This window comes from Taudactylus pleione, unplaced genomic scaffold, assembly GCF_031769625.1.
Source record: "Taudactylus pleione unplaced genomic scaffold, aTauple2 ptg001034l, whole genome shotgun sequence".
Lineage (NCBI taxonomy): Eukaryota > Metazoa > Chordata > Amphibia > Anura > Myobatrachidae > Taudactylus > Taudactylus pleione.
In genome coordinates, this window is record NW_028285435.1 from 212,621 (window position 1) to 229,562 (window position 16,942).

General features: G+C 48.2%; 1 protein-coding gene across 4 annotated transcripts in view; it reads right to left on the reverse strand.

Annotated features, from left to right (window-relative positions):
• The window catches only part of LOC148454027 (tropomyosin beta chain), a 64,321-nt gene that overhangs the window by 11,916 nt on the left and 35,463 nt on the right, over nt 1-16,942 (reverse strand). For 2 of the 4 annotated variants that reach the window (XM_088461332.1, XM_088461331.1), the window contains exons 3-7: nt 16,624-16,757; nt 6,713-6,830; nt 3,324-3,394; nt 1,157-1,232; nt 113-175 (exon numbers count right to left, since the gene is read on the reverse strand). In XM_088461332.1, coding sequence (XP_088317458.1) covers nt 113-175; nt 1,157-1,232; nt 3,324-3,394; nt 6,713-6,830; nt 16,624-16,757 — 462 coding nt within the window. Of the gene's footprint in view, nt 1-112; nt 176-494; nt 571-1,156; nt 1,233-3,323; nt 3,395-6,712; nt 6,831-16,623; nt 16,758-16,942 lie in introns of all 4 variants that reach the window. The other 2 variants (XM_088461330.1, XM_088461329.1) reach the window with 1 other exon arrangement.

Genomic DNA, 16,942 nt, shown 5'->3' on the forward strand with positions numbered 1-16,942 from the left:
CTGAGAAACAATAACATAACTGCGTGTAAAGACCCAGCAATGCAGCAGCCTTGTATCGCTCATAAAGTATCAGTGTGGATCCACTCTGGTACTTACACCAGCCTGGTCTTACCTCCTTCAGCCGTTCAGTAAGATGCCTGATCTCCTCTTCGTATTTGTCTTCCTTTGATGAATACTATGACAGGATACATGTGTAACATTAGGGATTTGTAGAACTCTCAGTAAACAGAAAAATGACAACAATAATTCCATAAACCAGGGACAAAGAACAAGAAGATTTGTGAATCACGCGTTTCGCACTAGAATTAGCAGTGTTAGAAAGCTGGAGCCGTCGTGTTAGAACAGACAAGACTGGCGTTCACTACATATTGGAGGGGTGGCCGCTCCACAGCATACAACAGGAAAATAAGACTGGGATCCCTGAGGTATTAGAGGATGGGGGGGTCTCTACGTGTTATAACAGGCAGACTATCCTGTAGGCAAACACTTAATACCTTATCAGCTTGAGCCTCAATGGACTTTAGATTATTGGTGACATTCTTCAGTTCCTCCTCCAAGTCACCACATTTACTGTACCAAGATATTAACACAAGGGACGGAAATGGGAGGGAGGGGGAAATTGGGGGTGTCAGGGAACACAAAATGGTGTAATAGAGACAAAAGAGGAGAGAGAAAAGAAAATGGTAGAATAGCAACAATAAGTTTGTGTGTAAATGAAAACAGACAATGAAGTGACAGCAAAATACAGAAGTATAGATGGGCTGTGACATATAAACACAGAGGGATGAGGAGAAAATATCTGAGATAAAGACCATAAAATCAGTAAGTGCCATATATCTACTCTTATGATTTATAATGCCACCCTACAACCTAAAAACTAGAGGATACCATATTGACTACATACAGTAGACACACGTTAGGTGTGCCATAGCGACAACCACAAAGTGTCACTAGCATGAGGAACAAGTCAGAATTGATGGGTTTTGGTGGATTGTCTTCTGCTTCGAGCTGCCATGTTGTGGCTATCTCAGGTATATCATTGTGAGCAGAAGATGTCACATTGTGGAAAGAGCAGAGAGTGATAGAGCTGAAGGATCAGAGACATTGGCAGAGGACAGACAGGAAGAGATGGGAGATGTGTCCTCCCTTCCAGTACCTCCTCCTCTGCTGCTATGACAGATTTCAAGCTCTGATCCACGGTTCGAAGTTCTGCTTCTAGCTGCCTGTGCCGACTTGGAAAGGAAAAGTGGTGAGAACGTTGCAGGTCATGTCTGTCCTTCTAATAATTAGATGTTCTATTGCTACACAGAGGATTGTGAACATTGAGGGAATGTTAGATTCTTCCCACAATCTCCATTTCAGTGACAATAATCCCAGCTTGGTGACATGGCTTCAGGTATATCATCCATCTTTGCTGTGGCTACACGCCTGTGTCCTCAGCTCATGGCCATTACCGGGGGAACTGAAGACTAATGATTGGGTCAGACAGACATTAGAGCTCAGTTGAGAAACTGTTTATCAGTCCATTATGTTTACATCTATGCAAAACCACCATTAGGATAAGTATAGAACAACCATTAATAATTGAAATCTCCAGTCTAGCTGTCTGGTAAGAGTTATTCTGCTTTATGTAGTATATGCAGAGCTCCAGGACACTTGGCAGACTGGGTGATGCAGAACCCTGGGCATCAGATATTACTTCTCTCCTTATCTTCCTCTAAGGTCCACTACATCTCCCTTTTCCTTCCCTTACACTTTTGCATCTCCGCCATCTATCATTCTCATGGTCCTGTTGCCCAATTCCAGGGTAAATTCTCTGTTTGGCTTCCCACCACCATCCTAGGGGACCTTCTGATGACAATCCCAGCAACCCTGCTACATCCAAACTTGCTCGTTGGGCATTTCTCAATGGTCCTCTTCCCCTTCCCACCACAGCAGTCACTCCCTTGACTTTCTCCCACCCGTGCGCTGTCGCTGCTGTCAGTAACACCTCTTCTTGCCACCATAACCGCTTCTCTTTCAGCATCATTCTTCCACCTCTGCTCCCCTCTCCTGTTAAGGCTACATTGGAACACTCAAAAGGTGTAATCTTAACGCCTTGAACCCCCCCAGCGCCTACTCCAATGGACTTTCTTCTCCAGTCTCTTCTACCCTGACCAAGGTGTCGCCCTCTGTGACCTTACCCTCACATCTGCCCTTGACTCCACTGCCACATCCTTCACCATCAGTCTATTAATTCTCGTGTCAATCCTGACATTTCACTTCAACCCAGTATCTTTAAATGTGCTCTTAATCGGCTGAGTACCTCTGGAGACCTCTCTTACTGACTTCCTGCACCTCAAATTCACCCTTTCATCCTACAGTCCTGGACTTTCCTTACAAACACAGTCCTTCTTATAGTCCCTCAACTCCTCCCTCTCTTGGCCGATTTTTGCTATCTTCAACTATCTCATCCCCCTCCCCCTCTTCTGGTACTTCTGCCTTCTCCCCTCCAAACCTCGTCTTCCTTCCTCCCTGTTTTAGTGATTGACATCCATGCCTTGTCTTCTCCTAGTATCGCGACACCTGCCCTCTGATCTTGAACTCTGCTCTTACCTTGCTCCCCAGTTAACCTATATACTGTGTGGAGTTTGCATGTTCTCGTGGGTTTCCTCCCACAATCCAAAAATATACTGATAGGATAAGTGGCTCCTGACAAAAACTAACCCTAGTGTATATGTGATCGGGAACATAGAGTGTAAGCTCCACTGGGGAAGGGACTGATGTGAGAGGCCAAATATTCTCTGTACAGCGCTGTGGGATATATGTGCGCTATATAAATACCTGGTAATAAGTGAGTAAATAATAAGAATAGAGCATTATTTTTCTTGTTTATCACATCTGCTATCGCCATCTTAGTATGGAGCTGGTATATACAGAGTGCCGGCGGTCCTGTCCTTGGTGAGCACTAGGTAAGTAGCAAGGACTGGGGACGTTATCACAGTAGAGCCCTAGCTATCGCCATCTTAGTAACTAGCTGGTATATACAGAGTGCCGGCGGTCCAGTCCTTGGTAAGCACTAGGTAAGTAGCAAGGACTGGGGACGTTATCATAGTAGAGCCCTAGCTATGGCTACAGCCGGCAATTACCAGTGGCTGTCGGCACCGAGTGCATGGCTCTGCCCTTATTATATCCATCTAAAACAAATTTGCGGCTATTCCACTGATAAATACGCCCCATAATCTTTGACAGCCAGAATTATTGTTTTGCTCAATCGCTGGTAAATGGTCACCTTAAATACAGTTCCTCAGTACATTCGGTACACATTGTAAAATGTTACTTACCTCTCAGCTACTTCTGCCCTCTCCTCAGACCGTTCTAGTTCCCCCTCTAGAACCACCAGCTTGCGGGCCACCTGTTGTATACAAGAGAACATGTGCAGGTTGGAACCATCTTAGAAAATACAAGATCTGAACTTTAGGATCCAGAAACAACCAAATTCCTAAGTTTGTTATGGAAATACAGTATAGCGATATTAGAGGGGTACGGCGGACAACTTGGTATCAGGTACAGTTATAAACTAAATCTGGTTTACAGGTAAGATGCAGGTATAGCGATACACGACGGACATGGAGGACCGGTAAATCCAGGGATAGAAATAGGGAAAAAAAGGAGCGACTGGAGAGGTACTGCAAGATACAGGTAAAGAGAAGAGAGGCAGGTGATGGACAGGTAAGATACAGGTATAGAGAAGAAAGAATTGGGAAGGTTAGATGCAACTTTAGAGATATAAGGTAGGTTAGGACAGATAAGATTCAGGTATAGTGATATAATAAGAAGGTATTGGATAGGTAAGATACAGGTATAGTGATATAATAAGAAGGTATTGGATAGGTAAGATACAGGTATAGTGATATAATGAGAAGGTATTGGATAGGTAAGATACAGGTATAGTGATATAATAAGGTATTGGATAGGTAAGATACAGGTATAGTGGTGATATAATAAGAAGGTATTGGATAGGTAAGATACAGGTATAGTGATGATATAAAGAGAAGGTATTGGATAGGTAAGATACAGGTATAGTGATGATATAAAGAGAAGGTATTGGATAAGTAAGATACAGGTATAGTGATGATATAAAGAGAAGGTATTGGATAGGTAAGATACAGGTATAGTGATATAATAAGAAGGTATTGGATAGGTAAGATACAGGTATAGTGATGATATAAAGAGAAGGTATTGGATAGGTAAGATACAGGTATAGTGATGATATAATAAGAAGGTATTGGATAGGCAAGATACAGGTATAGTGATGATATAATGAGAAGGTATTGGATAGGTAAGACACAGGTATAGTGATGATATAATGAGAAGGTACTGGATAGGTAAGATACAGGTATAGTGATATAATAAGGTATTGGATAGGTAAGATACAGGTATAGTGATAAGAAGGTATTAGATAGGTAAGATACATGTATAGTGATATAATAAGAAGGTATTTTAATAGGTAAGATACAGGTATAGTGATATAATAAGGTATTGGATAGGTAAGATACAGGTATAGTGATATAAGAAGGTATTGGATAGGTAAGATACAGGTATAGTGATATAATAAGGTATTGAATAGGTAAGATACAGGTATAGTGATATAATAAGGTATTGGATAGGTAAGATACAGGTATAGTGATATAATAAGGTATTGAATAGGTAAGATACAGGTATAGTGATATAATAAGGTATTGGATAGGTAAGATACAGGTATAGTGATATAAGAAGGTATTGGATAGGCAAGATACAGGTATAGTGATGATATAATGAGAAGGTATTGGATAGGTAAGAAACAGGTATAGTGATGATATAATGAGAAGGTATTGGATAGGTAAGATACAGGTATAGTGATAAGAAGGTATTGGATAGGTAAGATACAGGTATAGTGATATAATAAGAAGGTATTGGATAGGTAAGATACAGGTATAGTGATATAATGAGAAGGTATTGGATAGGTAAGATACAAGTATAGTGATGATATAATGAGAAGGTATTGGATAGGTAAGATACAGGTATAGTGATAAGAAGGTATTGGATAGGTAAGATACAGGTATAGTGATGATATAATGAGAAGGTATTGGATAGGTAAGATACAGGTATAGTGATGATATAATGAGAAGGTATTGGATAGGTAAGATACAGGTATAGTGATAAGAAGGTATTGGATAGGTAAGATACAGGTATAGTGATATAATAAGAAGGTATTGGATAGGTAAGATACAGGTATAGTGATATAATGAGAAGGTATTGGATAGGTAAGATACAAGTATAGTGATGATATAATGAGAAGGTATTGGATAGGTAAGATACAGGTATAGTGATAAGAAGGTATTGGATAGGTAAGATACAGGTATAGTGATGATATAATGAGAAGGTATTGGATAGGTAAGATACAGGTATAGTGACGATATAATGAGAAGGTATTGGATAGGTAAGATACAGGTATAGTGATGATATAATGAGAAGGTATTGGATAGGTAAGATACAGGTATAGTGACGATATAATGAGAAGGTATTGGATAGGTAAGATACAGGTATAGAGATATAATAAGAAGGTATTGGATAGGTAGGTAAGATACAGGTATAGTGATATAATAAGGTATTAGATAGGTAAGATACAGGTATAGTGATATAATAAGGTATTGGACAGGTAAGATGCAGGTATAGTGATGATATAATGAGAAGGTATTGGATAGGTAAGATACAGGTATAGTGATGATATAATGAGAAGGTATTGGATAGGTAAGATACAGGTATAGTGATAATAAAAATGTATTGGATAGGTAAGATACAGGTATAGTGATATAATAAGGTATTGGATAGGTAAGACACAGGTATAGTGATATAATAAGAAGGTATTGGATAGGTAAGATACAGGTATAGTGATATAATAAGAAGGTATTGGATAGGTAAGATACAAGTATAGTGATGATATAAAGAGAAGGTATAGGATAGGTAAGATACAGGTATAGTGATGATATAATAAGAAGGTATTGGATAGGTAAGATACAGGTATAGTGGTGATATAATGAGAAGGTATTGGATAGGTAAAATTCAGGTATAGAGATATAATAAGAAGGTATTGGATAGGTAAGATACAGGTATAGTGGTGATATAATAAGAAAGTATTGGATAGGTAAGATACAGGTATAGAGATATAATAAGAAGGTATTGGATAGGTAGGTAAGATACAGGTATAGTGATATAATAAGAAGGTATTGGATAGGTAAGATACAGGTATAGTGATGATATGAGAAGGTATTGGATAGGTAAGATACAGGTATAGAGATATAATAAGAAGGTATTGGATAGGTAAGATACAGGTATAGTGATGATATAATGAGAAGGTATTGGATAGGTAAGATACAGGTATAGTGATGATATAATGAGAAGGTATTGGATAGGTAAGATACAGGTATAGTGGTGATATAATAAGAAGGTATTGGATAGGTAAGATACAGGTATAGTGATATAATAAGGTATTGGATAGGTAAGACACAGGTATAGTGATATAATAAGAAGGTATTGGATAGGTAAGATACAGGTATAGTGGTGATATAATGAGAAGGTATTGGACAGGTGAGATACAGGTATAGAGATGTGAGGGGAACATACTGGACAGACCAGCTCCATCTTACATGAACCTTAGACCTCCACTTACTGTCAGACTTTAGGAACTCACCTCCTCGTATTTCCTGTCGGAGTCCTCGGCTATGTGCTTCGCCTCTTTAAGCTGTAAATCCTGGTCATGCATCTTCTCTTCATCTTTGGTGGCTCTGTTCTCAATGACCTTCATTCCTCTGCACAACACAAGTTACTGGTCATACACCAAGATTTCAGCTCCCCCATCTGAGTACAGAGCACTGACCACCTCCAACTGCGGCTGATTACAGAGCACTGACCACCACCACCACCTCCTGCTGCAGATTACAGAGCACTGACCACCACCACCACCACCTGCTGCTGATTACAGAGCACTGACCACCACCACCACCACCACCTGCTGCTGATTACAGAGCACTGACCACCACCACCTCCTGCTGCTGATTACAGAGCACTGACCACCACCACCACCTCCTGCTGCTGATTACAGAGCACTGACCACCACCACCTCCTGCTGCTGATTACAGAGCACTGACCACCACCATCACCACCTCCTGCTGATTACAGAGCACTGACCACCACCACCTCCTGCTGCTGATTACAGAGCACTGACCACCACCACCACCACCACCACCTCCTGCTGCTGATTACAGAGCACTGACCACCACCTCCTGCTGCTGATTACAGAGCACTGACCATCACCACCTCCTGCTGATTACAGAGCACTGACCACCACCACCTCCTGCTGCTGATTACAGAGCACTGACCACCACCACCACCACCACCTCCTGCTGCTGATTACAGAGCACTGACCACCACCACCACCTCCTGCTGCTGATTACAGAGCACTCACCACCACCACCACCTTCTGCTGCTGATTACAGAGCACTGACCACCACCTCCTGCTGCTGATTACAGAGCACTGACCACCACCATCACCACCTCCTGCTGCTCATAACAGAGCACTGACCACCACCACCACCACCTCCTGCTGCTCATTACAGAGCACTGACCACCACCACCACCACCTCCTGCTGCTGATTACAGAGCACTGACCACCACCACCTCCACCTCCTCCTGCTGATTACAGAGCACTGACCACCACCACCACCACCTCCTCCTGCTGCTGATTATAGAGCGCTGACCACCACCACCACCTCCTGCTGCTGATTATAGAGCGCTGACCACCACCACCACCTCCTGCTGCTGATTACAGAGCACTGACCACCACCACCACCTCCTGCTGCTGATTACAGAGCACTGACCATCACCACCTCCTGCTGCTGATTACAGAGCACTGACCACCACCACCTCCTGCTGCTGATTACAGAGCACTGACCACCACCACCTCCTGCTGCTGATTACAGAGCACTGACCACCACCACCTCCTGCTGCTGACTACAGAGCACTGACCACCACCAACACCTCCTGCTGCTGATTACAGAGCACTCACCATCACCACCTCCTGCTGCTGATTACAGAGCACTGACCACCACCACCACCACCTCCTGCTGCTGATTACAGAGCACTCACCACCACCACCTCCTGCTGCTGATTACAGAGCACTGACCACCACCTCCTGCTGCTGATTACAGAGCACTGACCCCCACCTCCTGCTGCTGATTACAGAGCACTGACCCCCACCTCCTGCTGCTGATTACAGAGCACTGACCCCCACCTGCTGCTGCTGATTACAGAGCACTGACCCCCACCTGCTGCTGCTGATTACAGAGCACTGACCCCCACCTGCTGCTGCTGATTACAGAGCACTGACCCCCACCTGCTGCTGCTGATTACAGAGCACTGACCCCCACCTGCTGCTGCTGATTACAGAGCACTGACCCCCACCTGCTGCTGCTGATTACAGAGCACTGACCCCCACCTGCTGCTGCTGATTACAGAGCACTGACCCCCACCTGCTGCTGCTGATTACAGAGCACTGACCCCCACCTGCTGCTGCTGATTACAGAGCACTGACCCCCACCTGCTGCTGCTGATTACAGAGCACTGACCCCCACCTGCTGCTGCTGATTACAGAGCACTGACCCCCACCTGCTGCTGCTGATTACAGAGCACTGATCCCCACCTGCTGCTGCTGATTACAGAGCACTGACCCCCACCTGCTGCTGCTGATTACAGAGCACTGACCCCCACCTGCTGCTGCTGATTACAGAGCACTGACCCCCACCACCTGCTGCTGATTACAGAGCACTGACCCCCACCTGCTGCTGCTGATTACAGAGCACTGACCCCCACCTGCTGCTGCTGATTACAGAGCACTGACCCCCACCTGCTGCTGCTGATTACAGAGCACTGACCCCCACCTGCTGCTGCTGATTACAGAGCACTGACCCCCACCTGCTGCTGCTGATTACAGAGCACTGACCCCCACCACCTCCTGCTGCTGATTACAGAGCACTGACACCCACCACCTCCTGCTGCTGATTACAGAGCACTGACCACCACCACCACCTCCTGCTGCTGATTACAGAGCACTGACCCCCACCTGCTGCTGCTGATTACAGAGCACTGACCACTACCACCTCCTGCTGCTGATTACAGAGCACTGACCACCACCACCTCCTGCTGCTGATTACAGAGCACTGACCACCACCACCTCCTGCTGCTGATTACAGAGCACTGACCCCCACCTCCTGCTGCTGATTACAGAGCACTGACCCCCACCTCCTGCTGCTGATTACAGAGCACTGACCCCCACCTCCTGCTGCTGATTACAGAGCACTGACCCCCACCTCCTGCTGCTGATTACAGAGCACTGACCCCCACCTCCTGCTGCTGATTACAGAGCACTGACCCCCACCTGCTGCTGCTGATTACAGAGCACTGACCCCCACCTCCTCCTGCTGATTACAGAGCACTGACCCCCACCTCCTCCTGCTGATTACAGAGCACTGACCCCCACCTCCTCCTGCTGATTACAGAGCACTGACCCCCACCTCCTCCTGCTGATTACAGAGCACTGACCCCCACCTGCTGCTGCTGATTACAGAGCACTGACCACCACCACCTCCTGCTGCTGATTACAGAGCACTGACCACCACCACCACCACCTCCTGCTGCTGATTACAGAGCACTGACCACCACCACCACCACCTCCTGCTGCTGATTACAGAGCACTGACCACCACCACCTCCTGCTGCTGATTACAGAGCACTGACCACCACCACCACCACCTCCTGCTGCTGATTACAGAGCACTGACCCCCACCTGCTGCTGCTGATTACAGAGCACTGACCCCCACCTGCTGCTGCTGATTACAGAGCACTGACCCCCACCTGCTGCTGCTGATTACAGAGCACTGACCCCCACCTGCTGCTGCTGATTACAGAGCACTGACCCCCACCTGCTCCTCCTGCTGCTGATTACAGAGCACTGACCCCCACCTCCTGCTGCTGATTACAGAGCACTGACCCCCACCTCCTGCTGCTGATTACAGAGCACTGACCCCCACCTGCTGCTGACTACAGAGCACTGACCCCCACCTCCTCCTGCTGATTACAGAGCACTGACCCCCACCTGCTGCTGCTGATTACAGAGCACTGACCCCCACCTGCTGCTGCTGCTGATTACAGAGCACTGACCCCCACCTGCTCCTCCTGCTGCTGATTACAGAGCACTGACCCCCACCTGCTCCTCCTGCTGCTGATTACAGAGCACTGACCACCACCACCACCTCCTGCTGCTGATTACAGAGCACTGACCACCACCACCACCACCACCTGCTGCTGATTACAGAGCACTGACCACCACCACCTCCTGCTGCTGATTACAGAGCACTGACCACCACCACCTCCTGCTGCTGATTACAGAGCACTGACCACCACCACCTCCTGCTGCTGATTACAGAGCACTGACCACCACCACCTCCTGCTGCTGATTACAGAGCACTGACCCCCACCTCCTGCTGCTGATTACAGAGCACTGACCCCCACCTCCTCCTGCTGATTACAGAGCACTGACCCCCACCTCCTCCTGCTGATTACAGAGCACTGACCCCCACCTGCTGCTGCTGATTACAGAGCACTGACCCCCACCTGCTGCTGCTGATTACAGAGCACTGACCCCCACCTCCTCCTGCTGATTACAGAGCACTGACCCCCACCTGCTGCTGCTGATAACAGAGCACTGACCCCACCTGCTGCTGCTGATTACAGAGCACTGACCACCACCACCTCCTGCTGCTGATTACAGAGCACTGACCACCACCACCACCACCTCCTGCTGCTGCTGATTACAGAGCACTGACCACCACCACCACCTCCTGCTGCTGATTACAGAGCACTGACCACCACCACCTCCTGCTGCTGATTACAGAGCACTGACCCCCACCTGCTGCTGCTGATTACAGAGCACTGACCCCCACCTGCTGCTGCTGATTACAGAGCACTGACCCCCACCTGCTGCTGCTGATTACAGAGCACTGACCCCCACCTGCTGCTGCTGATTACAGAGCACTGACCCCCACCTGCTGCTGCTGATTACAGAGCACTGACCCCCACCTGCTGCTGCTGATTACAGAGCACTGACCCCCACCTGCTGCTGCTGATTACAGAGCACTGACCCCCACCTGCTGCTGCTGATTACAGAGCACTGACCCCCACCTGCTGCTGCTGATTACAGAGCACTGACCCCCACCTGCTGCTGCTGATTACAGAGCACTGACCCCCACCTGCTGATGCTGATTACAGAGCACTGACCCCCACCTGCTGCTGCTGATTAGAGCACTGACCCCCACCTGCTCCTCCTGCTGCTGATTACAGAGCACTGACCCCCACCTGCTCCTCCTGCTGCTGATTACAGAGCACTGACCCCCACCTGCTCCTCCTGCTGCTGATTACAGAGCACTGACCCCCACCTGCTCTTCCTGCTGCTGATTACAGAGCACTGACCACCACCACCACCTCCTGCTGCTGATTACAGAGCACTGACCACCACCACCACCTCCTGCTGCTGATTACAGAGCACTGACCACCACCACCACCACCTCCTGCTGCTGATTACAGAGCACTGACCACCACCACCACCACCTCCTGCTACTGATTACAGAGCACTGACCCCCACCTCCTCCTGCTGATTACAGAGCACTGACCCCCACCTCCTCCTGCTGATTACAGAGCACTGACCCCCACCTCCTCCTGCTGATTACAGAGCACTGACCCCCACCTCCTCCTGCTGATTACAGAGCACTGACCCCCACCTCCTCCTGCTGATTACAGAGCACTGACCCCCACCTCCTCCTGCTGATTACAGAGCACTGACCCCCACCTCCTCCTGCTGATTACAGAGCACTGACCCCCACCTGCTGCTGCTGATTAGAGCACTGACCCCCACCTGCTCCTGCTGATTACAGAGCACTGACCCCCACGTGCTCTTCCTGCTGCTGATTACAGAGCACTGACCCCCACCTGCTCTTCCTGCTGCTGATTACAGAGCACTGACCCCCACCTGCTCTTCCTGCTGCTGATTACAGAGCACTGACCCCCACCTGCTCCTCCTGCTGCTGATTACAGACCACTGACCACCACCACCTCCTGCTGCTGATTACAGAGCACTGACCACCACCACCACCTCCTGCTGCTGATTACAGAGCACTGACCACCTCCTCCTTCTCCTGCTGCTGCTGATTACAGAGCACTGACCACCACCACCTCCTCCTCCTCCTGCTGATTACAGAGCACTGACCACCACCTCCTCCTTCTCCTGCTGCTGCTGATTTCAGAGCACTGACCACCACCTCCTCCACCTCCTGCTGCTGATTACAGAGCACTGACCACCACCACCACCTCCACCTCCTCCTGCTGATTACAGAGCACTGACCACCACCACCTCCTCCTCCTCCTGCTGATTACAGAGCACTGACCACCACCACCACCTCCTGCTGCTTCTGTACCAGAGATTCCACATCGAGGATCTAATTCAGAAACTGCAAATGATCGCTGCTGCATTCTGTACAAAATCGTTTAAGCAATATAGCGATCCCTACTAAATAAGGCCGAGATTGTCTTCTTAAGGCCTGTTCCCTACTTATACTCGCACTGCCCCTGACATCTATACCCCGCTCTGTGCACTGCTCCCTACTTATACTCACACTGCCCCTGACATCCTCTATACCCCGCTCTGTGCACTGCTCCCTACTTATACTCACAGTGCCCCTGACATCCTCTATACCCCGCTCTGTGCACTGCTCCCTACTTATACTCACAGTGCCCCTGACATCCTCTATACCCCGCTCTGTGCACTGCTCCCTACTTATACTCATCTATACCCCGCTCTGTGCACTGCTCCCTACTTATACTCATCTATACCCCGCTCTGTGCACTGCTCCCTACTTATACTCATCTATACCCCGCTGTGTGTATTTCACTATTGTGTCCATTTATCGGTTGTATACATATACATCATGGGATGACATCATTGGAATTTGTGAGGTCGTATAATATATATGTTGGTACAAACTTTAGCGCATGTGTGACCCAGCATTTGTTTCATATGTAGTGTTTTGCTAGACTGTTTTATCAGGGCACCGCGCTCTGCTCAATTTAAAAGCTCTAAAATACCCTCTGCCTTTATGGTGGCACCCCAGTGTATTAGCCTGCTGAGTGACGTCCCCACCCACGGGACGCAGCGTCCCCTGGGGAAAGGGGGGCGTTGTGGTGATGTCCTGCTGCGTTCTCAGACTAAAACAGCCATCACTTTACCACCCAGGGTCCAACCTCAAACGCCCAGTGATAGCAAACCATAATCTACAGCTGCTGAGAGGACATTATACACTATGGTATGAGTGACAGCTGCTGAGAGGACATTATACACTATGGTATGAGTGACAGCTGCTGCTGAGAGGACATTATACACTATGGTATGAGTGACAGCTGCTGCTGAGAGGACATTATACACTATGGTATGAGTGACAGCTGCTGCTGAGAGGACATTATACACTATGGTATGAGTGACAGCTGCTGCTGAGAGGACATTATACACTATGGTATGAGTGACAGCTGCTGAGAGGACATTATACACTATGGTATGAGTGACAGCTGCTGAGAGGACATTATACACTATGGTATGAGTGACAGCTGCTGCTGAGAGGACATTATACACTATGGTATGAGTGACAGCTGCTGCTGAGAGGACATTATACACTATGGTATGAGTGACAGCTGCTGCTGAGAGGACATTATACACTATGCTATGAGTGACAGCTGCTGAGAGGACATTATACACTATGGTATGAGTGACAGCTGCTGAGAGGACATTATACACTATGGTATGAGTGACAGCTGCTGCTGCTGAGAGGACATTATACACTATGGTATGAGTGACAGCTGCTGCTGCTGAGAGGACATAAACTATGGTATGAGTGACAGCTGCTGAGAGGACATTATACACTATGGTATGAGTGACAGCTGCTGCTGCTGAGAGGACATTATACACTATGGTATGAGTGACAGCTGCTGCTGCTGAGAGGACATTATACACTATGGTATGAGTGACAGCTGCTGCTGCTGAGAGGACATTATACACTATGGTATGAGTGACAGCTGCTGAGAGGACATTATACACTATGGTATGAGTGACAGCTGCTGAGAGGACATTATACACTATGGTATGAGTGACAGCTGCTGAGAGGACATTATACACTATGGTATGAGTGACAGCTGCTGAGAGGACATTATACACTATGGTATGAGTGACAGCTGCTGAGAGGACATTATACACTATGGTATGAGTGACAGCTGCTGCTGCTGAGAGGACATTATACACTATGGTATGAGTGACAGCTGCTGAGAGGACATTATACAATATGGTATGAGTGACAGCTGCTGAGAGGACATTATACACTATGGTATGAGTGACAGCTGCTGCTGCTGAGAGGACATTATACACTATGGTATGAGTGACAGCTGCTGAGAGGACATTATACACTATGGTATGAGTGACAGCTGCTGAGAGGACATTATACACTATGGTATGAGGGACAGCTGCTGAGAGGACATTATACACTATGGTATGAGGGACAGCTGCTGAGAGGACATTATACACTATGGTATGAGTGACAGCTGCTGAGAGGACATTATACACTATGGTATGAGTGACAGCTGCTGAGAGGACATTATACACTATGGTATGAGTGACAGCTGCTGCTGCTGAGAGGACATTATACACTATGGTATGAGTGACAGCTGCTGAGAGGACATTATACACTATGGTATGAGTGACAGCTGCTGAGAGGACATTATACACTATGGTATGAGTGACAGCTGCTGCTGCTGAGAGGACATTATACACTATGGTATGAGTGACAGCTGCTGAGAGGACATTATACACTATGGTATGAGTGACAGCTGCTGAGAGGACATTATACACTATGGTATGAGTGACAGCTGCTGAGAGGACATTATACACTATGGTATGAGTGACAGCTGCTGAGAGGACATTATACACTATGGTATGAGTGACAGCTGCTGAGAGGACATTATACACTATGGTATGAGTGACAGCTGCTGCTGCTGAGAGGACATTATACACTATGGTATGAGTGACAGCTGCTGAGAGGACATTATACACTATGGTATGAGTGACAGCTGCTGAGAGGACATTATACACTATGGTATGAGTGACAGCTGCTGAGAGGACATTATACACTATGGTATGAGGGACAGCTGCTGAGAGGACATTATACACTATGGTATGAGTGACAGCTGCTGAGAGGACATTATACACTATGGTATGAGGGACAGCTGCTGAGAGGACATTATACACTATGGTATGAGGGACAGCTGCTGAGAGGACATTATACACTATGGTATGAGGGACAGCTGCTGAGAGGACATTATACACTATGGTATGAGGGACAGCTGCTGAGAGGACATTATACACTATGGTATGAGTGACAGCTGCTGAGAGGACATTATACACTATGGTATGAGTGACAGCTGCTGAGAGGACATTATACACTATGGTATGAGGGACAGCTGCTGAGAGGACATTATACACTATGGTATGAGTGACAGCTGCTGCTGCTGAGAGGACATTATACACTATGGTATGAGTGACAGCTGCTGAGAGGATATTATACACTATGGTATGAGTGACAGCTGCTGAGAGGACATTATACACTATGGTATGAGTGACAGCTGCTGAGAGGACATTATATACTATGGTATGAGTGACAACTGCTGCTGCTGAGAGGACATTATACACTATGGTATGAGTGACAGCTGCTGAGAGGACATTATACACTATGGTATGAGTGGGTGCCCTGTGAGTGAGGGGGCGCCATGTCCTGAGTGGGTGCCCTGTGAGTGAGGGGGCGCCATGTCCTGAGTGGGTGCCCTGTGAGTGAGGGGGCGCCATGTCCTGAGTGGGTGCCCTGTGAGTGAGGGGGCGCCATGTCCTGAGTGGGTGCCCTGTGAGTGAGGGGGCGCCATGTCCTGAGTGGGTGCCCTGTGAGTGAGGGGGCGCCATGTCCTGAGTGGGTGCCCTGTGAGTGAGGGGGCGCCATGTCCTGAGTGGGTGCCCTGTGAGTGAGGGGGCGCCATGTCCTGAGTGGGTGCCCTGTGAGTGAGGGGGCGCCATGTCCTGAGTGGGTGCCCTGTGAGTGAGGGGGCGCCATGTCCTGAGTGGGTGCCCTGTGAGTGAGGGGGCGCCATGTCCTGAGTGGGTGCCCTGTGAGTGAGGGGGCGCCATGTCCTGAGTGGGTGCCCTGTGAGTGAGGGGGCGCCATGTCCTGAGTGGGTGCCCTGTGAGTGAGGGGGCGCCATGTCCTGAGTGGGTGCCCTGTGAGTGAGGGGGCGCCATGTCCTGAGTGGGTGCCCTGTGAGTGAGGGGGCGCCATGTCCTGAGTGGGTGCCCTGTGAGTGAGGGGGCGCCATGTCCTGAGTGGGTGCCCTGTGAGTGAGGGGGCGCCATGTCCTGAGTGGGTGCCCTGTGAGTGAGGGGGCGCCATGTCCTGAGTGGGTGCCCTGTTACCTCTCGCTCTCGTCCACGGCCTTCTCGGTCTCTTCCAGCTTTTGCAGTGCGGTTGCCAGACGCTCCTGCGCCCGATCCAGCTCCTCTTCCACCAGCTGGATGCGTCTGTTCAATGAAGCGACATCGGCCTCAGCCTGAAACATTCAGAGTAGGAAGCAGTGAGGAGATATGACATCACAGTGCGGTATATAGAGGTACAGGATATAAGGGGGTGTATATGACATCACAGTGCGGTATATAGAGGTACAGGATATAAGGGGGTGTATATGTGACTTCACAGTGCAGTATATAGAGGTACGGGATATAAGGGAGTGTATAT